Here is a 25,961-nt window from a genome sequence, read left to right as displayed (position 1 = left end):
AAAATAAAATACATTGTAAATAATTCATATATGAAACGAAAAAAAAATAGCAATTATCTTCAATAGTAAACTGAAAGAAATTTGCTTCCAAAAGTTGCTAATTTTAATCTTTTTAATAGAATTTTGAATTTTATTAAATACCAATTTTTATAGTTTTAGTCACCTTTAGCATCCTTGAGTACAAACTAACTTTTTTAGCACTTTTTAGGTTTTGAGTTATTTATACTTGCATCAGGTTTTAATAAAATATGTATAAATACCTAAATAAATTAGTGCTTTTTAATTTCAGTGGGCAAAAATCGATGAATGAAAATTTAATATCTTTATTATTGCTAAGTATCCGTTGCGTGTGTTTTTTTTTCTTCATTTTTCATACATACAAAATCATTTAATAAATGAAACTTAAAAATCAAATTATAGAATAGATTATGAATCTATTCCAAATTGTCACAACATAGTGGTTGCTAAATATTTCTTGTTTTTAATTTTTCGAAAACATTAAACAGAACAAACATTATTTATCTAAGAGCTACTGACAAAACATCTTAAACGTTGTCTCCTTGTTTGACAACACAGAATCCATTAGGCTTTAGCTGTGACGCATTGTCAACAATCTGTTTGAATGCATATGAGTAAGAGCTAACTCACATTGACAATCCGATAGTATGTTTAGCTTAAATCTAGTCCTTGATTTAATACCGTTTTCCTGAAACAGGGAACTGAAACGGAGTAACTTAATTTCCGGTTTAATAGTTCTAGTTCCTCTTTAGAACTAGATTTGTATTCCTGTCTTGAAACATTTACCGTTTCTTGGATTAATTGAAAATATTCGCTGAAGTAAGCTCTGTTCCTATATTATTCTCACAAAAGAATAGATTAAAATGGATTTTCTTTTCAAGTAAAATACATTTCAAAAAACATACAGATGATACTTTATAAAACGAGACATTCAAAAAATAAAACATGATTTATAAACCATGTTTTATTTTTTGAATGTCTCGAACTACAAGAAAATAAAGAATTTTCTTGAAGTTGGCAATATTAACACGTTGAACGCTACGCTAATTTTACGTGGCTTACCCGTCTGGCCAAACTTTTATTAACTTCAAACTAAAATTGCAAATATCAGACAGATTTTGCTAATTTTAGAATGTTTAGCATAACATATCTACAAAAGTGGAGAAATTATAAGACTACGAATTGTTTAAAAACAGTGGTGGATAATAATCTACTAAATTGATTGTTGATGATCTACTAAATTGAATTTATTAAGCCAAGAATCACAATAATTAAGTAAATTTTGAATAAATTTTCTGCAATTCCATAAAAGAGTGTACATATTATAGATCCATACCTGCCAACTCTTCCGGATTTTCCGGAAGATTTTATTTTCATATTTAAAGTGGTAGCAATACTCAGGTTATTCCAATTAACTTTTTGAATTATAATGATAATTATGAATGAGTTTGACCACCACTACATATAGATAATTACAATAAATATATCAAAGCATAATAATCCTTGCGCTAGCGAATTGCAACGGGATCAAAATATAAATATATTTGTGAGTCAGATTGTTTTTCGTTTATTGTTTTACAACCACTCTGAAAATCCATTCTCGGAAAGAGTGAAAGTTGGCAGGTATGTAGTTCTATATCACGTTAAAGTCTGTCAGCCAGCTGTTTTTCGCGGCCTATGTGAAAGGTCAGTGTTAGCAAGCGTTGGCAGACGCAGCCTAAATGTAATTTCAGTGTCAGCCACCGGTGGTTGACGCGGTGCTCAAAGTGCTAATAAAGTTAATCTACACAGTATTGAATATCAACATATTTTGAATATCTTAATTACTTTGAATTTTGAATTTAATATCAACATATTTACATATATTTTATAAAAATATGTTATGAACATATAGTTTGGTAATATGTACTCGATATTACTGAGAAAAAACAATTATTTTCTAAGAATGGACACAACACTTTAACTCATTTCAAATTTTTATTACAGACTTAAAAGGTGTTTACCAAGAGAAAGGGATTGGGGCCTGGATCGAGTGATAGAGATTATATTTATCATTCGTATCAGGAAAAAGCCAAACGAATTTCGCTAGTACCACGGTTTTTTTTACTATTTGTTTTTCACTATTTTTTATATGGGGTTTTGAAAGGGAATTATTGAAAGATTTTTATTTTCGTAATCAAAACATATCTTCTCCAGAAAAGCTCAAGAATGGTTGCCCATAGACCCTAAAAAGGATTTTTTAATTAGGAATTGAATATTTATGAACCTTATTTAAAGCAAAGAATATCTGCGGGTTGGAATTAATAAGAAATTTTTATTTTAAACTATGGATTTAATATAAAAATACCTGTTTTAGGCATTTTATATTACATATAAAATGCCTAAATATCTGTCAATCTATATAAAAAAAAATTAATGTCTGTCTTCCTGGGTGTTCTTCATAAACTTCTAAATCTTCCGACCAACAGCGAAGGAATTTGGCATATTGATAGTTCAAAGCACGGGAAAAGTCACTTTTGACATTAAAACATTCTACTGTCAGCTATTAGAACAAGATGATTGAGAAACGAATGGGATTTTCCAATTGATTTGGAACTCGTCATTGATTAAAATTAAATTGCAAACGACTTTTTTTGTCAAATATTTTAAAGGTAATATCAGTTTTGCTTTCTAGCTTATGGCTCTCCTGTCCTTAATATTAATTTTTATTCGTTATGTCAGATCAACGTAATGACCAATGTGAACGTGGTAGCATAGATGGAATCTGTCACTAAATTAGTATTTCTAAATTTATCGGAAATCATGTGCTTATTTTATTTACTGTTACAATTTTAAAAGGGCTTTTATAAAGCTAAGTTATTTAAAACCAATGGCAGTTCAGAAAAATAACAAGTTATGTACTGATAAGCCAAATTAAGTAAGAAATATTACTAATTCGTTAAGGAAAAACACAAAAAACCTTCTTACTGTTATTGACGCAAATGTTCTTCTTCTTCTTCATAAGCCCAACAGCTTTTCACAGGTCAAGGCTGACTCGCAGATTTTCCTCCACCTGGCCCTGTCCGGTGAGACGGTCCGCCATCGGTTGACTCCCAATAGCTTGAGGTCCTTTTCAACGTCGTCTATCCATCTTGTAGGTGGTCGTCCCCTACGTCTCGTCCCTTCAATTGTGGAAAAAGTCACTTTTTTGGCAGGGACGGCATCAGAATTTCTGAAGAGGTTGCCCAGCCACCTAATGCGTGATGCTTTAATAGTTCTCACAATATCGGTCCCACCGAATTTGTCATATTTTTTGTAAATTTCGTGGTTGTAAAGAATTCTCCTTACGTTATTCTCTTGAAGAGATCCAAAGACGTCGTAAGGAGTAGGTGTATTATGTTCTATGGCTTCACCTTCAGTACTCATGGTTGGCAGCATGTTACAAGTGTTTAGATCTTCTTCTCTATCTCTCCCCATTAGTAAATCTACGAAGTGCTCACGCCAACGGGCTAGAACTTCATCCGGGTCTCGAGTAAGTTCTCCGTTTTTCTTCTTACAGGTTATTGTTCTGGGGTTGAAGTCTACTCTGACATTGTTTATCAGTTGGTAAAATTTTCTTGCTTCCTTTTGAGTTTTTAAGTTTTCAATGTCTTTATGTACCTCTTCCATATATTCTCGTTTCTTCATCTTATGAATTCTTTTTTCTTCTCTTCGCAGTTCTTTATATGTTTCTTCTGCGCTCCTAGTGTAGCGTTTCTGGATCATGGATTTATACGTTTCATTCTTCTTTTTCGTAATGGCACAGCATTCTTCATCAAACCAAGAGGTGGTTTTCTTTCCTTGCATTTCTGGTATTGTTTTTTCAGATGCATTAATTATGATTTGTTTAAGAGACTGCCACGCAGTCCCCGCAGTCTCAGTTTCGACACTCGATACAATCTTGCTTTTTAGTTCTTTTCGGTACTCTTTCATTACCTCTGTCTTCTTTAGCTGCTCAATGTCAATCTTTTTGTCGTTATTATCTCTCCTTTTATGATAATATCTATTTACCTTGTGACGTATTTTTGAGGCTACCAAAAAGTGATCGGAGTCCACATTTGCACCGCGGTATGTCCGAACGTCTTGAAGACTGCTTCTATGTCTTAAATCAATAAGTATGTGATTTATTTGATTTTGGGTTAATCCATCTGGGGATCTCCAAGTGGCTTTATGTATGTTTTTGTGTTCAAAAGTTGTACTCCCTATTACCATGTTTGTAGAAATGGCAAAGTTAATAAGTCGGGTGCCATTTTTGCTTGTCTCTTCATGTAGGCTTTCATTTCCAGCAAATCTGTTCATGTTTGTATCGTGGCCAATCTTCGCGTTGAAGTCGCCCATGAGCAGTTTCACATCATTTGAACAGCATTCACTTTGTGTCTTTTCAAGAAGGTCATAGAATCCATCCTTAACTTTATACGCCTTGTCCTCCGTGGGGGCATGGGCACAAATAATTGAGATATTATGCGTTCTTCCTTTGATTCGTATTCTGCGAATTCTTTCATTCACTGGCTTAAATTCAATCACTTTGTCTCTGATTCTTTTGTTGACGATTCAAATTGGTGTAATCTGTCGTGGCAGCTATAGTAGATACTGCAATTTCGCTTGTCCATTACTCCACTTCCCGTCCACCTGAACAGCCAGTACATCTAATTTGTACTCCAGGAAAACATCAGTTAGTTTTTTCACTGCACCTCCTCTATATAATGTTCTAACAAATCCAAAAATCATGTCCGATTTCTTACCAGGTCGTCTACGAAGTGCCGGTCCGGAAGTTTTTCTTTGAGTTTTCTGAATCGGTAGATTTTTTTTATGAGGCAAGGGGATTGGCCTTGCGCTCAATCCATTTAGTCGCCTTTTACGACACGCCGGGAATACGTTGGTGCAAATCTACCCCGGACACCACACGGGGGGACGCAAATGTTACTTAACTAATTTTTGTAATAGGTGCCAATTAAAACAAAATAATAAATTATGTACTAAAAATCAAAATTAATAAATAAATGGCACTATTTCAATTAAGAGAATCGCAATGCTATTATTGACTCCAATGATTCTCAGTTAATTTTGATAATAAAAAATTGCCAAACTGTTAATAATTCCTACTATGCCTAACTAATCTTGTCAACAAGTACTAATTTAAATTTAATAAAAAAAACAAGTTCTGTGTGTACCATACATAAAGCAAAATCAATGGAATGAAGGTGTTAATTCGTTTTGAGGAAATGTAAAAAAATAGCCACATTCTTATTGACACCAATGACGTTAAATCAATTTTGGCAGTAGGCACCGTAATTGGTCCAGTTTTAATTGGTACTAAATGTACTGTTAGAGGTACAATGTATAATTTTAATATATTTGTCACCTACGAAAACTACATTAATGTAGATAAAGTGAAAAAAGTTTTTTTCATAACCAGCCTAAAGGAAGAAGTATCAGAGAAAATCACTTGAGTGTGGTGATTTTTGACTATCATCAGTTTGAGTCAAGCAATAATACTGAATGAACTACTGAAAGCTTGTTTTATTTATGAACTGAAAAGGTTAGTCTAATAAAGTAAAGCCACCAGAAAGGACAAAATATAATGAATAAAGAAAAACATAATTATTTTATTTTTATTCATTGTGATTTTCAACTTAGTGCATGATTTCGTATTGTTGTTCAGAATAAATATATTGATTATGTTCTTCTTTTACCCCCGTGCGAAGAACGGGTATTCAGCTAGTATCTGTGGAGCAATTAATTTAATATTAATTAAGGCTAGGAAAAATGATTTTAAACGTATTTTAAAATGATCAACAATGCAGTAGTGACACAGAAGTGGCGAAAACTTATAAGAATAATATTTTGTCTAAACGTAGTTAAGATTAATAGCCTTAGAATTATTTATTTTCTTTTAATAAGCTGTTATCTCTCTATATTACAAAACAAAACAAAAAGTTATTGAGCCGTTAGCGCTGTTTTGGGATATTTTCGCCGAGCGTAATTCTTTCTGTAATAACTCAAAATCTATTGAATGAAACAACATGGAATTTTGCATATTTTTAAAAAAATGTTTCAAGTATGTTAGAATATCAAAATGTTATTGATAAGGTTTTAGTTTTAGAGTAAATTTATGGCAAAATTAATTTTTCTTCGCCGCGTAGTTTGCTTTGTAAGATATCTGATACTTAAAACAATAGGCATCTGTTTCAACATTTAGTTTTTACTTCTAGTGATTAATGAGCTCATTGTTACAACAGTAGAGTAAGTTAGGCTTGAAATTAATATAAATGCCGTAAAATATTATATTTTTATCTTGTTTTGTAAAAATATTTAATCTGAATTGCATTAAAATGCAAAACTCGCACATAAAACTTGAAAAAGAACTAATACACTTTGATTCGGATTAATAAAATCATAAAATGATAATGGATAATCATTTTGTTAATAAAAATATCCATATTACATAAAACTCTAATACGCATGTATCAATAAAACCGATGATATTTCTTTTCTCGCGTTGGCAACAGTTTTCATTTTTAATTCATAGGATGCGGCGCGCAGGAGCACGTAGTGAGCATCATATGGCTATTCTATATTATATAAAACGCTAATATGTTTTAATTGATAGGCTTCGGCGCGCAAGAGCACGTAGTGAGTATCATATGTCTAATCGGGTGAATTCTCACCGGAGTATCAAAAAAATTCTCGCAAAATTATCTTCATCGAAGCCGATGCTTTACATCCGGCGTCCAGTACTATTTCATATTGTTTTACAACGCATGGTTTTAACCCTCTGGTGGGAAAGACTTTAAAACAAAACTTACAACAGTTACTTTTCTCAACAACTGAAATTTAGAATAGTGTGATTAAGAAAAATATGCGAATTGTTTTCAACCTCAAATTAATATTGAAATGCATAGGTTTAGAATTTTCTACAGTGAAAAGTTTTCGGAACTTCAGTGTTCAAAAAAGTATACACAAGCTAGACGTTAAGAACGTATCCAATGAGCGAGCAAAGCGGGCATCGGATTGCGAAGCAATCCGAAATGAACTGCGAAAGCAGTTCCGGGGGTTGGCGAGCGCCAGCGAGCAGGGGGCGAAGCCTCCTAGTTATTATTAATTCGCAATCTACCAATTTAAAGAAAAATTAATTAAAGACTAACGTTTAATAGAATAAACTTTAGCTATCAGTGATAAAATTATGCATTATTAATGCCCTAAATTTTAAAATTGGATCTTGTGAGAGGGTTATGGAATGTTTACACTTTCCTAGAAATATAATTTATAATAAAAAAATGGAAATAAATATGGGAAAAGCTTCCATAAATGCAATTCACACGTAAACTGTTTGAGGAAATGTTTTTGTGAAATGAGAGAAGTTAGCATCTACGTTTAATTTTTATTCAATAACTAAGCAATGTAAAATATTAATAAAATAAATACGGATATTTAAGCTAAGATTTCAATTGGATACCGGCAAGTGACGTAGTGTGGGTATCTCTATACTGATTGGTAGCGGAAACGTGGCATTTGTTTACGTCAGCAACTGTTCTTTCCATTCCATTTCGAGCAAATCAAGCCCGTCAAGTATCAATTCCCCTAAATGACACATTCTATATTTTCTCACAAAGATTTAAATTCTTTCACTATATATTTCTCACTTAACACATAGACAGGCAAAAAGCCATGGGGAACATAAACAAACTAATTGAACATCGAAGTTTACCAGGGCCACAAAACAAAAAATATATCATGGTTTCATTAAAATACATAAACAAATAATAAACCTAAGTTAAGTAAAAGACGTAGATGAGAAATAATTCCATTTCAACAATTTTGATATGCGATACGGCACTGCATTTAATTAACTTCACGTTAGTTAACATTCTGACTTAACATTCTAACTTAGTTCACATTCTAAGAGAAACTTAACTTTAACACGCCCTTGTACTTATAAACGATCAGGTGGTACTGACGTCATAGGTCACATCTGTAAGTATCCGTGATCTTCTTCTTCTTGAAGTGCAAGTACTTAATTCTGAAATCGCGTAAAAAATGCTCCCATTTGAAACGTAGATTTGTTAGTATTTATTATTTAAACTAAACTAAACTCAGTGGCGCGACAGCCCATAGAGGGCCAAGGCCTACTGTGCCCATCTCAGTTTTCTTGACTTAGTGCTCCGCGGTGCAGGAGCAGATATTCCGGTTAGGTGGTCAGCCGAACGCGAAACTCTCAGTGTTTATTTCCCAAGTATCAACCCACTGAAGGGATGAAAGGCTGAGTCAACCTTGCCCGGCCCGAGGATCGAACCCAGGACCTGACCTGTGGTAGGGGAGAGCGAACACTACCACTCAATCGCGGGGTGTCTTGTTTAAACTAAATGATCATTAATATTACTTCAAATTTAAAATAGATACATGACTGAATTAAAGTTAAAAGTTTGTTTTTATGTGAAGGATTTTATGGAGAATACAGGTAATTGACCTAACTCTCTCAGAGATATTGGGATAAAAACTGTTGGATTTATTTTGGCAATAATATAAACCACTACAATTGTAATAGCTTTATCTCTTAAACAATGCAAATGTTAACCCTTTGCAATCCGGGTACTTTAAAATGATGTTTGAACAAATATAAGCTCTGAATCATTTAATATACATGAATCAGTAATTTTTTTTAATAGTTTTTAAATTTTTTTAAATAATGTGAAAACTAATTATTAAAGTATAAAATTTTTTAATTCTAGAATGGTGACTGTCGATGGCGCCTCTGAGGTGACATTGGAGTGCAAATGGGTAATCAACTATTTATGATTGAAAAAAAAAGAAAAAACAAAGATGAAACAAATCGCTATTTTGGAGATTTGCATACGCTTAACCTAATTCTCTTGAATTTTTTTTTGTTTTAATTTTTGTTATAAAATTTTTCTCCCCGCAAAGGGTTAAACAAGATAAACGTGAATAATGTTATAATACCAATATTTACCTTTATAATAAAAATACTGCTTTGTACTGGAAGCTTGATGGGTCATAACGAGTCAAAACTATTGAAATAACATTTTCTGCAGGTAATAAATACTTAAAAAAGCCCCGTTTATTTCATTTTAATGACATAGAATGCATTATGTGAAAGGGGAGAGTATATAAAGTAGACATGTATTATGACAGCTTTTTTCTTTCTTTTAAAATTTACTTACTTACTTATCCTCTTCATACCAAGCTGGCACATAAGGCCTCGAGTCTTTTCCCCTGCACACTCCTGTCTTTGGTCAGGCAATGTTCTTCTTCCCATCCAGTTAATCCTTCTCTACTAAGATCTTCCTTAATGCATCTTTGCCGTGTTAGTCTCGGTCTCCCCCTTTTCCTCTTTCCGCCTGGGGCCCATGAGCTTGCCACATTTTCAGGATTGTTTCTATCTGTTTTTAGTACATAGCCGAGCCCTATCCATCTTCGTTTTAAAATTTCTTCATTAACAGATGGGATATTAGCTTTTGTTAAAATATCTTTATCTGTTATACTATTTTGCCAGAAGATTTTTGGTATTATTTTTAAGCATCCATTCTGAAAAGTTTCAAGTTTTTCTTTTTCTGATATCCGCGGACTCCCGCCTTCGACACCATGCAGAAGAATGGAACGCACGGCAACCTTATAGACACTTATTTTTGCTTTTAAATTATATTTGAGGCTATCCAAAAATTGTACAGACCTCTAAAACAAGATCTAGCTTTTCTGATTCTCTGGAAAATATCATCGTTACTTTCACAATGTTTATTAACAATAGCTCCGAGATAAACAAAAGAATCAACCTCTTCGATGAGAGCTTTTTTTCATTTAAAATTTATAATCGATTAATTACAAATCTAAATTCGAAACGTTATATTAACCCTTTAATGGACCATTTATTTCTACTAAAAGTAAATTAAAGTATTTTTGGAATTGAAATTGATATAAGAATAATAATTGATATAAGAAAAAAGAAACTCATTTAGTTTATAAAAAGAAATTTAAATTTTAATGCTATTTTTTGGTGGTAAATATATTTACCACGGCCTATTAGGAACTTATTGACTTTTATTTTTCGTTATTTATAAAAGAAATTTTATAAATTCAACAAACTTATACTTTTATACGTTTTCTTAAACTACCAAGTTTATTCAAACGCACTTCAAGAAAGCTGAAGTTATTGACAAATGGAAACCTAAATTAAAAGTTGTAAAAATGTTCACCATGCGCTTTAAAAATTGGTGGTAATTATACTTAGCGCGACTTTCGAAAGGGTTAATTACCTATCACGGTAGTCAGGCAAATGTAGTGTATCATTTTATATGATGGAAGAAGAAATCATGATATACTTGAGCTACTAGGTTTTATCTTTTTTAATAAGAGAATTTTAATCATATCCAACCCGAGTATCGAATATGGAAGAAAGTCCTTGTTAAATTTAATTTTTGTCTTTAAAACCAAACTTTTCTCAAAGAAAAAAAATGCTAGTTTTTTTAATGCAAAATATTGCGAGTTAAGTAAAACAAACTTATTAATTTTAGAAATAAAATACTTGGATAAGGAGAAATCGCTTTGCGCATTTGAACTCTAACAGCCAGAAAAGGAAGTAGCAAAATGATTCTCCCCCTAAATTTGAAAAAAAAAGATACTTTCATGCAAAAAATTACTTTAAGTAAATATCTATTATTTTTAATTATTTAATAATAGTCGAAAACATTTTGCATTGCATGAAATGCAATTTACAAACTTTTTAAAAAAAATTTCATTTTACGTGGCAAAATACAAAATTTGAGCGAAATCAGCCGAATAGTTCCTGAAAATCCGAATTTTAGATATAAGACTTTTTAAAATTTGATTGCTCAGGAATTATTCGGCTAATTTCGCTCAAATTTTATATTTTGCCAAGTAAAATTACATGGTTTAAGTTGTAAAAATTGTATACCTTGCAATTCAAAATTTATTATTAAATTAAACAATAGAAATAAAAAATATTAAGTAAAAGTTTTTTTTTGCACTTAAATATCTTTCGAATTAATTATTGCACTTAATTATTTATCGAATTAATTATCTTTGGATAAATGAATTTTATAATTGTGAGAAAAGATTTTCAGTTCGCTGAAAAGGTTTTGGACGATGAGCAAAAAGTAAAATTAACAATAAGGGTTCCAAACTTTCCCAGCCTACGGCTACCCTTTAAATTTTGGGAGTTAGAAATTTGAATTCATCAAAAAAACGGGATGTTTATTCTGAGAAATTGTGTCTTTCTAGCACTTTTGTGTCTAATTTCGTAACTTAAAATATGGTTTTCACGAATTAATTAGCATTTTTGAGGTTCCACCTTCAAGCCATTAAGTCTTTGAACGTGACGATCCGATCTTCAGATCAAAAGTTATTCAGGATATTTTTTGCACAAGTAATGTTTAAAAGGTAGTATGATAGCCGTGCTGCTTTAAATAGATTGATCAGTTTATGCCAATACCAAAAATCGGTGGTTTTATTTAAATACCAAATGTTCATTTGTCTCTGTAAGCATTTAACAGTTAAAATTTTGATAAATTCTGGGGGTTATTTTACCACACTAAATAGAGTGAAGTAAAAAAGTAATTATATGCTTCTAAGAAAAAAGACATTTTTCTTCAAAATAAGTACATATTCATCCATAGGTACATTTAATTGTGACTCATATTTTATAATTTTTTTTTATATTTGGCACTACTACGAATTCTCCGTACTTTCATAAAATAGTTATTCTCATGGCAATTTATTCCAATGGTAATTAAGGGGAAAGAATTTATGTTTTAATGAATTAGAAGAACAAAGAATTTTATCCATCACTGAACTTGAATTATGTGAACAGATAAACATGAAAAGAATGTCATGTTAGCCTTAAAGTGTAAAAAGTGGCAACTAAGTAAAAGTATAAATTTATTAGAGAATAAAGAGAGCAACTTTATTTTAGTGTGTTTCCTTCAGTTTACTATTGTACGAGAAACAAGGAGTGTTTTAAATAGCTAATAATTAAAAATGTAAGTCATGATAGTAGTTGCATTTTAATAAGTAAACAGATTAAGTGAATAAAAATGAATTAAATTTTTACCACTAGTTCTATTAATAAACGCATTTCAAATATAACGCGGCACCTTAGTTTTAAAGTCCTCTAGAAGTGACTTCTTGTTTTAAGTCCTGATAATCTTTTAAAGGATAGTTAGTTAAAAAAAAAAATTCTGCTTAAGTTCATTACCAGTGAAAAAAATAATTAGTAACAATCTGAAATAATTGGAGTGATGTTTTATTATTATGATGTCTATTACAAACCTGCCAACTCTTAATCTTCTAGAGGATAAAACCTTTAATGGAAGTAAAAGGAAAATTGAATAGAAATTACAGACGAAAGCATTTTTTGTAATTATGGGGAGCTTAAATGCACCGTTGTGTACTTGTTTAACACTTCAATATATGTTTAATTTATTCATATGTAGTGGTGGTTAAAATAACTTTAAGCCAAATTTATATATTCAAGAAACAAATAAAAAGTAAAGAAACAAATATAAAGTTCAAGAAACAAATATAAAGTTTTCGGTGTAAATTACCTTAATTGAATATTCTTTTTAGTTTTACACAAACAATTAGCAATTGGCTCGTTCGTTTGGGGAAGGCCAAAATAAAGATTTTAAAAATGAGCATACAATTATATAGAGTGTTCAGTAGTTACCAAAACTTGGCACTTTAGGTGATTATACGTTTGCTATATTAGCGTGAACATACGTACATGAATTGTTTTATTTCAGCTCTTTTAAGGAAAATGTTTTTGTTAGGGTACAATTTTCATAATTGAATATTGTAACTCAATCTTTTGCCATACACAACAATTTTTCATTGCTGAAATTATATATGTTTTTAATCTTTATTGGAGTTAAATGTTTGTGATGGCGTAGTATGAAAACGATGGAAACATAGTACAAATTTTTTTTTTATAATGTTATATAATAATAACTTTTAATAAATAGCACTAAAACTATCATTTTTTAACTATATATATATATATATATATATATATATATATATATATATATATATATATATATATATATATATATATATATATATATGTCATGTTACGTCTTTAAAGGCTAGATAATTGAAGAGACTTATACGGCTTCTGTTAAAAAGGCATTTTATTTCGTTAGATGGAGTATTGCAAACATTATGCGTGGGATATTTACATCAGGTTTCCTCCTTTACAGGGATTGTTTGGCTTGGCCCAGCTTTATCTAGCCATTGAAAATATGAGAAAGACACGCAATTTTGTCTGTCCTGAGCTTTTAAAGTGAGATTCTGAGAGGGCGTGGTTGCAAGTATCTTCTTATCTGAATGAAACGTCATTCAATTTATAAAATTTAGAGGTTTTGATTCGCTAAAAGTATCTCGCCACTCTGACGGTGGGAATTTTCTGGGACTATCTTCATTGATGAATTATTGTCCATTAACTTCAGAAAATAATCTTTTATCTGGCCTTATCTGGTTCATCTTGACTTTTTATGGCTCTTTGTGAGAGACCGACTTCTACATCTTAAACTTGATAAGAAACATATGTTTTAAGCTTACCAGTTAATATAGAATGACTCGTATGAGAAATTCTATATTACATCCCCCCTCTCCAAAAAAATTTTATTTCATTATTAAATTTAGAAAAATTATGGTTAATTACTTGCAACCCCTTCCATCAGAATTTTCAATAAAATTATAACAAAACACACACTAATTGATCAAATAAAATGCTTCAAGCAAAACAAAAATAACAAATCTAAAGTAAGAGCTGTGCACAAGACAACATGCATATCTATTATGTATAACATTATGTAATGTTTGCATCAAATTATCTTCTATAGGTAATGTATCAAAATTTATGAACACATAAACATATAGCAAAAACATAAACAAAAAGATTTAGAGTCTCTAATCTTATTAAATATTTTTTTCTACGAAAAATTCTGTTTAATAACACCACAAAATGCTGTAAGTGAAGATTCTTTTTGTTTTTTAAGTTAATATACAGAAAACAAATTAGAAATAATAAACTTAAAAACACATACACAGAATTTCATTATTCACATATATTTCTAAAGTGAATGAAAGAAATAAGAAAAGGACACAAATGTGTCGTTACTCTAGAATTTAATATTCTAGTATCGTTAAGGGCTTGTTACTGGATACAAAGTTGTAGTCCCCAAAAGAAGGAGAACAATCTTGTATCTCAGCAATATTGATACGGAAGATCCTATCTCAAAATACAATAATGAAAAATATTATTTGTTTTTGTTTATATCATATGAGAAATTTCATCCCATATTTATTTTGGATTCGGGTAAACACAAACTTTTTGAGGGGTCAGATCTTCCGTGAAAAAGGGGTAACATGTTCAAATGAACCATGTCCATCACAATTTCATATTTTTAAATTTGTATATTGCAAAACAAATCATATATTTGTTTTTCACTTTAATATTTACATTTTCTATTTAATAAATTTTATTCATGATTAAGCTTTAATTTCGCTGGTTCGTAATATTTTCTTAGTTTAGAAACATGTACAATTTCTGTTTTTTCTTTAGTATGACTATTCTTCTTATTTATTTCGTAATTTACATCAGACATTTTTTGAATGATGCTATAAGGACCACTAAAAGTTGGAGAGAGTTTTCTAGTGTTAGGATATTTAAACTCTTCATACATGACTGTGTCACCTGGTGAAAAGTTTATATCTACAAATCTAGAATCGTAATAAACTTTATTTTTCTCGTGGTATCTTTTTGTGTTTTCGATAGCTATTTTCCTAGCTTCTTCAAGTGGAGGATAAATATCCTCTTTTAAAGGATTTTCATATGGAACTATGCCATTTAATAAATATGCCGGCGGGAATTCCGTAACTGAGTGAGGAGTTAAATTATATTCCTGAACAACTTCTTTTAATAATTTAGGCCATGGTATCCTGGAAGAATTTTCATTAATTTTGCATTTTAAACGCGTGATGATTGTTTGTCCTAATCTCTCTACTTTGCCATTAGTTTCAGGCCTATGGGCTGTAGTTAAAAGTTGTTTAACTTTATGATGCATAAGAAATTTTTTGAAATGCGAAGATGTAAAAGCTGCATTTCTATCACTTAAGAGATTAGCAGGTATTTGATTTTGAAAGATTTGATGAAGAAAAGTGGTATAAGTTTCTGTTGTAATAGCTTTTGAAGCGAATGCCCATATAAATCTTGTCAAATGATCAATAATTAAGGTCAAATACTTTTTTGTTGAATTATAATGGTTAAGACCACCAACACTATCAATTGCAAGTAAATCAAAAGGTTTATCAACAGGAGGCATTGATTGTAAAAGCCCAAATCTTTTTTGCCGGGGCTTCTTATTTAATTGACATGTGTGACAATGCTTAATAAATTTAGTGATATCAGAAGTAATGTTCTGCCAATAATATACCGGAGTTAATAAATTAATCGTTTTTTGAATACCAGGATGTCCAAATTTTTCATGAGCAATTTTGAGTAATTTTAAACGTAGTGAAAAAGGTACTACAATTTTAGTAAATCCTTTTTTACGAAGGCATAATACATCATTAATTTCTACAAATTTTCCAGTTAAATTGTCACATTTTTGAGCCTCAATAATTTCATTTAATTGCAAAAGATGTGATACTTGACTTCCCTGATTGTTTACATTTACATTTGAATCTGGTATTTCTCTCGAAAGCATATCTGCTTCTATATTTGTACTACCTTTTGTATATTTTACAACGTAATTATACATACTAAGGTGTAAGGACCAGCGAAATAATCTCCCTTTAAGATTTTTAACATTTTTAAGCCAAAGAAGGGCTGCATGGTCCGTATGTATTGTGAATTTTTTTCCAAAAAGGTAGTGATGAAATTTATTTAAAGTGTCCACAATAGCGAGACATTCCAGCTCAGTGATAAAATAGTTCTTTTCATAATCCTTTAATGAGCGGGAGTGGAACGCTACGGGATACAGAACACCAGATTCATCACATTGTTTAAGTACAGCACCAATACCATTTGTACTGGCATCAACAAAAATATGACAATCATGAGAAGGATTAAATATTTTTAATATTGGTTTACTAGTTAAAGCTGATTTAAGAGATTCAAAAGATTTCTGACATTCATCTGTCCATATCCATTTATTATCCTTTTTTAACAAATTATTTAGTGGAGCTCTAATAGATGCATATTTATCTATAAATTTATTATAAACATTAATGGATCCTAGAAATCTTTGCAAGGTTTTTACATTTGTGGGAGGTTTTAATTTTTTAATTACTTCAATATTACTATTATTTGGTGTAACAGTGCCGTTTGTTATTTCATACCCCAAAAAGTCAATTTTTTGTTTTAGAAAGGAACATTTAGAAAATTTTAATTTAATATTTTCTTGTCTACATATCTCAAAAATTTGTTTAATATGATCTAAATGTTCAGAATAGCTGTTTGAAAAAATAATTATATCGTCAAAATAATTTGCAGCGAATTTAATTTTATGTTTAGTAAGGATTCTACGAATAGTTCTTTGAAAAATGCTTGGGGCGTTTTTCCAACCAAAAGGTAAACGTAACCATTCATATAACCCATTGTGTGTTGCAAATGCTAATTTTTCTGTGTCTTCTGGGTGGATTTGTAAATGCCAATAACCAGAAATGAGGACTATAGAAGAATAATAAGAACTTTGAGCTAATTTATCAATTAGAGATTCCATGGGAGGTAACGGTTCAGCGTCCGACTTCGTCACCTGATTCAATTTTCTAAAATCTACACATAAACGCGTTTTTTTATTTTCCTCCTTTTTAAATACTAATGTTACTGGCGCAGAATATGGAGAAGAACTTTCTTTTATTATATTATGTTTTAATAACTCCTGAATTTTGTTATCGATTTCTTCCTGTTGTTTTGGAGATGTTTTATATGGCCTTAAAGAGATCGGTAAATCCGAAGTCAACCTCACCCGTTGTGGTTCTATTCTAACTTTGCCTACATCATATTTATTCTTAGCAAATATATCCTCATATTCCCTTAGAATTCTGAGTAAATCAGAATTTTTCACATTTTCTATCGATTCGTTTTTTCGTGGATGACGTTCTGATAAATTTCGTTTCCATTACCAGAATTTATCTCAGAAACATTCGAAATCTTTAGATCTTTTTTAACTTTTTCTTTTATCTTTTCCGTACAACGACTATTATCGTTTACGTTATTTGTCACATTTATTTCTGAAATTGTTTGTTTAATGTTCCCTTTCACAGTTTCATTCTCTTTTTGTTTACTGTTACTAGCACTTGTTTGCATTGGATTTTCAGTTATTATTTGTAAAGTCAAGTCGCGATTTTCCAGAGGAGAGAAAGTGATCAGTTTTCTGTTTCTCTGGGTAACAATTTGCTTTACACAGTTTATAACGATGTGAAAATCACATAAAGATTGTACCCCTAATATGGCATAGTTTAGATCGTTGTTTAGTACTAGAAACTCAGTCGACCTAACCATATTACCAATTTTTAAATTAAGAGTACACTTTTTTGCAAGCGTTAATTTTCCTTTTGTTTGGATAACATTTATCCCTTCACAACTTCTAACAGGAACATTCAATTTCAATACAATATGCTCGGGTATCAAATTTATTGTTGATCCCGTATCCAAGTTTAGCATTAATTTTTGCATGCAACTCGAGTTATCTTTTTTGTCTTTTTTATCCTTTTGTACGGATTGTTCACTTTCTATGTATCCTGACACAAGTAATTGATACTTATTGGTCTTTGATTTTCCAGCTTTATTTTTACTTATAGCCGGATTATTTGAACAGAATTGCCCCCAGTGATATGTTTTTCGTATGCCTATTTTTTCGCAAAATTTACACGGTCTGGGCGGCAAATCTCGCAACTCATGTATCGCCTGATTCTCATTATTTTTATAATCACTTAATTGATGTTTAACCTCCTTTTGCTTTTGTAATTTAGGAGTATTGTAATGTACGTCATTATTATGTATTTTATTTTTTTCTCTATCTATGCACATTTGGTCATATATCCTTAGTTTATGTTTAAAATCATTTAAATTAGTTGACCCATATAATATAGCTTTATTATCTATTGTATCGGGTATGCCATTAATGCAATATTTCATTAAAGATTGTTCATCAACTTTATTTTGAATTGCAATTTCTTTTAATTTTAAAAAATATTCTTGCACTGATTCATGAGTACGCTTTTTCCTATTTCTCAAAATTTCATGAATTTCGGCTGAGTTATAGGTAACAAGAAATTCATCGATTAATAATTCTTTCAATTGAGAAAACGAATTAATGTTAGGATGGCTACGAAGAATTATCAACGCATTGTCGCGTAAACACCTTTTTGCATATACAAATTTATGTAAAGGAGATAAATTAAAAAATTTAGCCTGATCTTCAAATACTCCGAACCACCATTTAACATTTTCGTGTTTTTTGCCTTTAAAAGGTGGAACAACTGTTTCAAAATCTGAAAAATCTATCTTAAATTCAACAGCATTTACATTTTGTGTTACATTTGAATTATTTTTTTCCACATTGGCACAAATTTCAGTATTATTAAAATTATTAGAAGGTTGTATACTTTTAGAATTAACCGAATTCGGCTCCCTATATATTCCACAATTACTTTTAATCTTTTCATGATTATCATTGATATTACACTCATTAATTTTTTCTTCTTTCTCATTTTCATATGTAAACTTTTTCAAAAATTTTGTAAACAATAATACAAGTAATAATAATGAAAAAATAAATAATGCAAACAATAAGAGAATATTAACATAATATACTTCAATATTTTGAACCATTTTAGCTCATTATGCTTAGAATTTTCATTTCTTACAATTTATCAATCTTTTTTTTCTCTTAAAATTAACTTTAATGAAGAGCATAATTTCAAGAAATACTTATACATAATATTCAATTAAATAATAAGAAACAAATGTACTTTTAAAACTAAATAAAAATTCTTATAGAAATAGAATAATTTTATAAAAATAACTTACCCCTTTAGAAGAATGACGTGTTTAGTTGTCATTGCAAATTTATACTTATATATTAAAAGGCTTGAATTAAACATTTTGCGTGAAGATACGCGGAATAATTTTACTAGTTACTCTTTCTAGATTTATCAAGAAAGTGTTCACAAAAGTGTTTATATTTGATTCTGAGCATTTGTAAGTCCAGATCCTCCATCCAGATGTTTTCCATGATTTCGATGCAAGTGTTCTTTTAGATGTCGTCACCTAGAGGAAGAACGCCGGTTTACTTTGAACTGTATCATTTCTTCTCTTGGGGCTGGGGATTCTTCGGAGTTGAAATTTTTATATGGCTTTTGATGATTCTTTGACTAATCCAGATGCGGTGGTGAACTTTAGCATGAATATTTATTGTGACAGAATCTTTTTCGATGGTTGTATTTCGACTTTCGCAGGCGATAAAGTTCCTTTTTTTTTTTTTTTTTTTCGTTGATTTGACGATCCACTTGCATATTTTTTATTTACTTCTTTTGCGGTGGGAACTATACGGAATTCAGCTTTCTTCATCCCATGCATCGGAACTTGTTGACATATTTGTTGTTTCTTTTCATCTTCTTCTTCGGAAGGTAAAACACATTCATTCTCTTAATCTTTTTTTTGAAGAGAAACGATGTATATGTTCTTTGCTGTTTATATCTGGGGCCATTATTACCAAACAAATTACTTGAACTGCCGGCTTGTCATGTTACGTCTTTAAAGGCTAGATAATTGAAGAGACTTATACGGCTTCTGTTAAAAAGGCATTTTATTTCGTTAGATGGAGTATTGCAAACATTATGCGTGGGATATTTACATCAGGTTTCCTCCTTTACAGGGATTGTTTGGCTTGGCCCAGCTTTATCTAGCCATTGAAAATATGAGAAAGACACGCAATTTTGTCTGTCCTGAGCTTTTAAAGTGAGATTCTGAGAGGGCGTGGTTGCAAGTATCTTCTTATCTGAATGAAACGTCATTCAATTTATAAAATTTAGAGGTTTTGATTCGCTAAAAGTATCTCGCCACTCTGACGGTGGGAATTTTCTGGGACTATCTTCATTGATGAATTATTGTCCATTAACTTCAGAAAATAATCTTTTATCTGGCCTTATCTGGTTCATCTTGACTTTTTATGGCTCTTTGTGAGAGACCGACTTCTACATCTTAAACTTGATAAGAAACATATGTTTTAAGCTTACCAGTTAATATAGAATGACTCGTATGAGAAATTCTATATTACATATATATATATATATATATATATATATATATATATATATATATATATGTATATATATATATATATGGGTCATTCTCACAAAAACAGTCATTTTCATGTCCCCAGTATATTTTATGTTTGTTTTACAGCTTACGAAAAAAAAAAATTAAGTGAAAGTGTCCTTCAGAATGCAAGCTAACAAAAGAATAAAAATAAAATTATCAATTTTTATTTTTTATTTATTTTAGGTATTTAAAATATACCAATATGTCCCCACTGCTGATTTAAAAAAAGAAAAAGATTGTTTCTGAAATAAATTTTTTTTTTTTTACAAATTCGTGTTTTTTATTTCAGAATACTGAATTATAGAATTCAGAAAAACAATTTTAAATTTAATTTCTGATAAAAATATTAACACAGCACTAATTTAAACTTTGTCCCCAGTGTTTCGCGTCATTCCCTCACAACAATGTTCTTATCATCTGCAATCTTCTTAGAATAAAAATATTTTAATAAAAACTTCAGAAGTTAACAACTGGCATCATAGAACAAAATTGCAGTATGTTTCCATCTTCCACTTAAAGAAGCTTTGCTGTGGAATAAATTTGAATGAATTAAACCAGGTAAAATTTTTTACATTTGTCATTCCCTCATGTCATTTTTTAGAGTAAATTAAAATACAACTTCATCGAGAAAGTGGATAATTATATGTTGCTTTCTTGTATGAATATAATTGTATGTGATTGACTTCAGAAATTAATTAGGCCTAACTGTTATTTTCAAATTTTATTGAATTCGTCATTCCCTCACTAGTGTATAAAGTGAGGGAATGACGCTGAAGTGAGGGAATGATTCAAGATGAGTATATTATTAAATTTTTTTTTGTTCAATCGTACCAGCCAATTTTATTTCCCAAGCTTGTAAAAACTATTTAATATATAAGACTAAATTATAATAAATACTAGATATACTTAGTATGTTATCATTTTCAAACTTTAGGTAGATGTAACTTAGATAAAAACATGTATTAAAATAAAATATCATTCCCTCACTATTAGTGTCATTCCCTCACTTTTTAAATAGTGAAAATAATTAGTTTACTTATTAATTAATTTGAAAAATAAATTGAAAAATTAATAAATTAATTAATTTATTTATTAAATTAATTAATTATTATAAATTAATTAATTATTTAAAAAATTAATTAATTTAAATATTAAGTACAATTTATAGGATATATACTTTCTTTATAATGCCATTACATATTTCTATTCATATAAAAAGTTTCAGAGCTTTTTATTCACTTTACTTTTTTGGGATTTTATGAACTGAAAAATGACAGTTTTCGTGAGAATGACCCATATATATATATATATTGCACCAGATTCAAAAAAATATTTTAGAAATCGGTAGAAAACTATAAAATAAAAACTACAGATTTTCGGTAAATTTTGCCATTTTTTCAACTCAACACAGCTTAGCTGTAATAAAGTGGCGTATTACAAAAGCCTTTGAATTATTTTAGAAGTAGTGGTGAGTAAAAAATCTATAAATCGAATTTACTAAACCAATAATCATACATTAAAATACTACCACTCGAAAATATTTATCTATTGCCGGAGCAAGTTGGTTCTTCTATACATATTATAGTTAAGATATGTAAATAAATGAAGATTTACTGCCTTATATATGTTACAGAGTGGTAGACAATTAAAAATCATTACATATAATGTGCAAGCTTCGTGACGTGGCGCACCATTTAGTGGCGTGATTTTGGAGGAACAGAATGTTAAAACGAAAGGGTTAAAAACCTTACCATAAGGTCATTTTATTCTTTATTTTATAACCGTCGTTGAACAGCCGACCCAATTTTGAGTTCACGACTACCATTGTTCAATTTCGTAACCTTGTAATTTTGAACCGAATCCAGAAAGCAAGGGAACTCCTGGATCAAGTATTGGGAGAAATTTGCCTTCATGGAGGATTTTTGTTGTTGATGGAATTAACTCACATTTGCATTACAATGAGAGGAAAACATCGAACGGTTAACTTGACGGCAAGGATACTCTATTCCATGATCTATCTACCAATGAAGATATTTTGCGTCAACACTGTGGTGGGCGAGCCGGTAGCAGACCTCATAGCAACAAGTCAAGCCATCGCCAGATTTCAAGCCCGTGTTACTTCATTGGCAATGAGTGCTCTTCTCCCTGAGCTACCATAAAATTATTAAAACGCAGAAAAACTGCCTTTAATATTTAAAGCCGCAGCCAAAAGACATTTCGAGACAAATAGATAATAAAAAATAAAAAAATATTCGCAATTTTAGTTTTATTATAGAAACATAATTTTTATCTCATACATCACATACTGTTTCGAATCAAGATTCGAAACACTTAATCAATAATTAATTCGAATCAATAAATAACTGGAGTCATTTATTTGAAGCAGAGATTCGAATTACCAATATGAACTAATCCTATTGATTCGAATCACTTTGATTCGCTTTTCCCAACTCTAATTGAATGATTTAATTGAGAAGTCTATTCTTAGGTAATTACAAGTCTCGAGAGAAAAATATTTATTTTAATTATTTGTGTTGATCATGATGATCACTTAATTCAATTATTATTATTTTTTTAAATTCATAATATATCTTTCATAACAAGCATTTTTTTTTAAATTTCTGCTCTTCTTTATTTTCATGCATTCCATTTTTTTAATTAATATATTATTTGCCTCTTAATAGCTTCAATAAGGCAGATAGTTCGTGTGAAAAATAATCCCACGCATCAGTTTAACGAGAGCTTCAGAATCAAAATAGCAAGCTCATTATCGGAGCCCCCTTCTACTTTGGAGAACCCTCCTTACCTTCTATCGACTCATCATCATACCACAAAAACTACTTCATTTTGTTAAACATCGTTTCTCACACAAATGCAACAAGCGGGCAAATCTTCCACCAGATGGCGATGTGGAGGTGATGCCATCTGCCGAATGCTTATGAACAAGAAGCCGCGGATAAACGACAACCAGTGTTTGTCGCTAGCGCGAAGTAGAATAGTATCAGTGTTTTAACTGTCTATGTGTATATTTTCACTTCAATTATTTAAGTCGGAGCTATTTTTAGTCGGATATTTTTTTTTTACTTGTTCGTTCGGGAAAAAAATGAGAATATCTTCGAGTATATTGGCCTGAAATGTATTTGAAGATTGCATTATTTGTTTATGGATACAGAAAAAGGATTTATTTCGCTTTTCTTAAAAATGCAAGAGGATTAATAGAATTATGTGAAGCAAGTAACTATAAATGTACTATGAAGCTGGATCGAATTGTTCGATTATAATCGCAGATGATATTTTCTTTAAATTTAAATGGGAATAATCGTTTGAAGTTGGATTGAAATTAAATATAATCGCAGACGATTTATTTTTTTGGCGGTTAAAAGTTTAGATAGTACTGATAAAAAGTCGATATAAGTCACTTTCTTTAATAATATATAGATACATCAAGTTTATAAATTAAGTACAAAAACAGATTTAAGAATAAGATTTATTTAGTCTACGTTAGGTTAGTACAAAAAAAAACACTAAAAGTATTCTTAAAATTTTATAAAAGAAGATTATGACCTTAGGGCATTGGAAATGAAATTTAGATCCGTACTTGGAACCAATTTAGAGCTTACAACTCAAAAGACAAGCCCGAAAATTTATAACTTTAACAGAGAACGCTAAACTAACAAATCCAAATAATATAGCGTTACAATATTGATGTTAAGAAATTTTGATTTAAATATATCGTTTGCTTAATTTTAAATAAATGAAGAATTAAAAATGCTATCATAGTAAAAAAACTATAAATATATTTCAACGTTAGAAAAATTAAATATTTACTTAAAAGCACTTGTTAATAATAGCTACTGCAATTAGCTACTGTGCTATATTTCATATCATATATTTTATTCTGCATAATGAGCTTTTTGCTGGTTATAACGGACCAAAGTCTTACTTTATTGTAAAGTTTTTGCCATTTTCAGGGTATTTTTTAAAAATTTCACTTATTGCTGCACACAGTAAAGTTGCCTTATGGAATACATTAGCAAAACACATTAGATATATATATTAAATTAGAAACTTCTGTGATTTATTGGAATTTACAAATATCACAATATTATTCTTAACATAAAAGTAGCTGCTTTATTATTTGCACAAATCTCATAAGAAGTAATTTTCCAAAAGCACTAACGAGAAAAAAACGTTTTAAATTATCGAACATTTCATGTATAAACAATCACTTACGAAGAATTCACAAATATAGTTTTAAAACTCACAAAAAATATATATTTCTATAAAAGTTAACTATCATATTCTAGGAACTATATTTAGGTAAACCAAAACCTTAACTGACAAAAAAAAAGAGTAGGAAGTTATTGAGATATTTATTTTTAAAGCTCCATGATAGAATTTTAGTTGTTGGGGAATTTGTTCGAATTTCGTTTAATGTGATTATTTAATCTGATATTAAGCGCAAGATGCGGTGAAAGTTATCCTAAATTAAGCAAGCGATATAATATATAATGGTAAAATCTGTAGAATAAAAGTTAAGTAGTTTATTAGAAACCAAATGGTGTGAATTTTGTTGTAAGTTGAGATACATTGTCATACACATGTATTTATTGCGTTCAATCGAACTGTGAATATTTAAATATTTGATGGAATATTTAAAATCCTCTCATGTGGCGTTCTAAAACTCATCAGGATAAGCAAGAAGAACAAGCATCTCACCAACTCAGTTCATCGATAATCCACGCGACACCATTGACTGTCATAGAACAGCAATCATCTGGATTGAATGGAAAAACAGCAAATACAGCAATTACAATTTCACCAACCACTGTCTCCAGAGGAGCGTCTCAAGAAGGTCCCCTAAAAAGGGGCTTGTGTCGAAGAGGGGGCAATAGATTAGTGCACCCCAGACTCAGTTTAAGGGGTAAACCAATGAACCCTCGACAAAGACACAGAGATCCTCGCTATAGGAAACTTCGGTTTCAAGTGAACAATTTTTTGGAAAGGCCTCGTGGTTGGAAAGCCATTTCGTATCATATGATCGTGTGAGTACATTTTAATTTTTTTAATTTATTCATTATTTTTTTTATTACAGTTTCAAAAAAAAAGTTCACCTAGTAATAGGCTATGTTCATTTTTTCCTCTACTCTAGTAATAGGCTATGTCAGAAAATTCACTAAAACTAAACTACCGAGATTTCATACATTGTAACATTAGGTTGTGTTTGTGAAATCACCAGAATTCACCTAATTATTTTTCATACGCATCAACATTTGAAAAATAAGAATTCACCTACTGAATTTATTTATTCTTTAACATTAGAATATTGCTGTGTATTGTTAAAAGGAAATGAAAAAACTCAGAAATAGAATTTTGAATAAAAAATAAGTTAAAATTTGGCCATTAGATTTCAAAATCTACTGTTGTTGAATAATTTTTAACACAAGGTGTATATGAAAGCAGATGTTAAATAATATCATATATCACTACATTATATCATATAAGAAGTAGTGTTACATTATATCATATTATATTCAAAACTAAACAGAATTTATAAAATCAT

At 30.2% G+C, this 25,961-nt stretch overlaps 2 protein-coding genes across 2 annotated transcripts in view; one reads left to right on the top strand and one right to left on the bottom strand.

The window, feature by feature from the left end:
* Positions 1 to 545: 545 nt before the first annotated feature.
* LOC147809310 (uncharacterized) lies at positions 546 to 4,764 on the bottom strand. The gene is made up of 3 exons (XM_087162755.1): positions 4,628 to 4,764; positions 3,346 to 4,522; positions 546 to 614 (listed from the first exon to the last, which is right to left on the bottom strand). Exons 1-3 carry the CDS (start codon positions 4,762 to 4,764, stop codon positions 546 to 548), a joined length of 1,383 nt encoding a protein of 460 aa, XP_087018881.1.
* Positions 4,765 to 23,758: 18,994 nt separating this feature from the next.
* LOC107452319 (potassium voltage-gated channel subfamily KQT member 1-like) overlaps positions 23,759 to 25,961 on the top strand; it is a 380,328-nt gene continuing 378,125 nt past the window's right edge. The window contains exon 1 of the mRNA XM_087163791.1: positions 23,759 to 25,443. Coding sequence (XP_087019917.1) covers positions 25,067 to 25,443 — 377 coding nt within the window. The 5' untranslated portion in view covers positions 23,759 to 25,066. The remainder of the gene's footprint in view (positions 25,444 to 25,961) is intronic.

Source organism: Parasteatoda tepidariorum, chromosome 5, assembly GCF_982258835.1.
Source record: "Parasteatoda tepidariorum strain Cologne lab strain chromosome 5, Ptep-v5.0, whole genome shotgun sequence".
NCBI classification, from domain to species: Eukaryota; Metazoa; Arthropoda; class Arachnida; order Araneae; family Theridiidae; genus Parasteatoda; species Parasteatoda tepidariorum.
Note: the sequence above shows the minus strand (reverse complement) of the source record. Positions and strands in the feature narration are given on the sequence as shown.

What these genes read in the sequence shown, in the direction of transcription:
- LOC147809310 (XM_087162755.1), bottom strand. Translation starts at nt 4,764, where the DNA reads ATGATTTTTGGATTTGTTAGAACATTATATAGAGGAGGTGCAGTGAAA. An exon ending in AATGGACAAGCGAAATTGCA is followed by an intron (nt 4,523 to 4,627) that starts GTATCTACTATA and finishes AAGAATTCGCAG; the next exon opens with AATACGAATCAAAGGAAGAA. An exon ending in GATCTCTTCAAGAGAATAAC is followed by an intron (nt 615 to 3,345) that starts GTAAGGAGAATT and finishes GCATTCAAACAG; the next exon opens with ATTGTTGACAATGCGTCACA.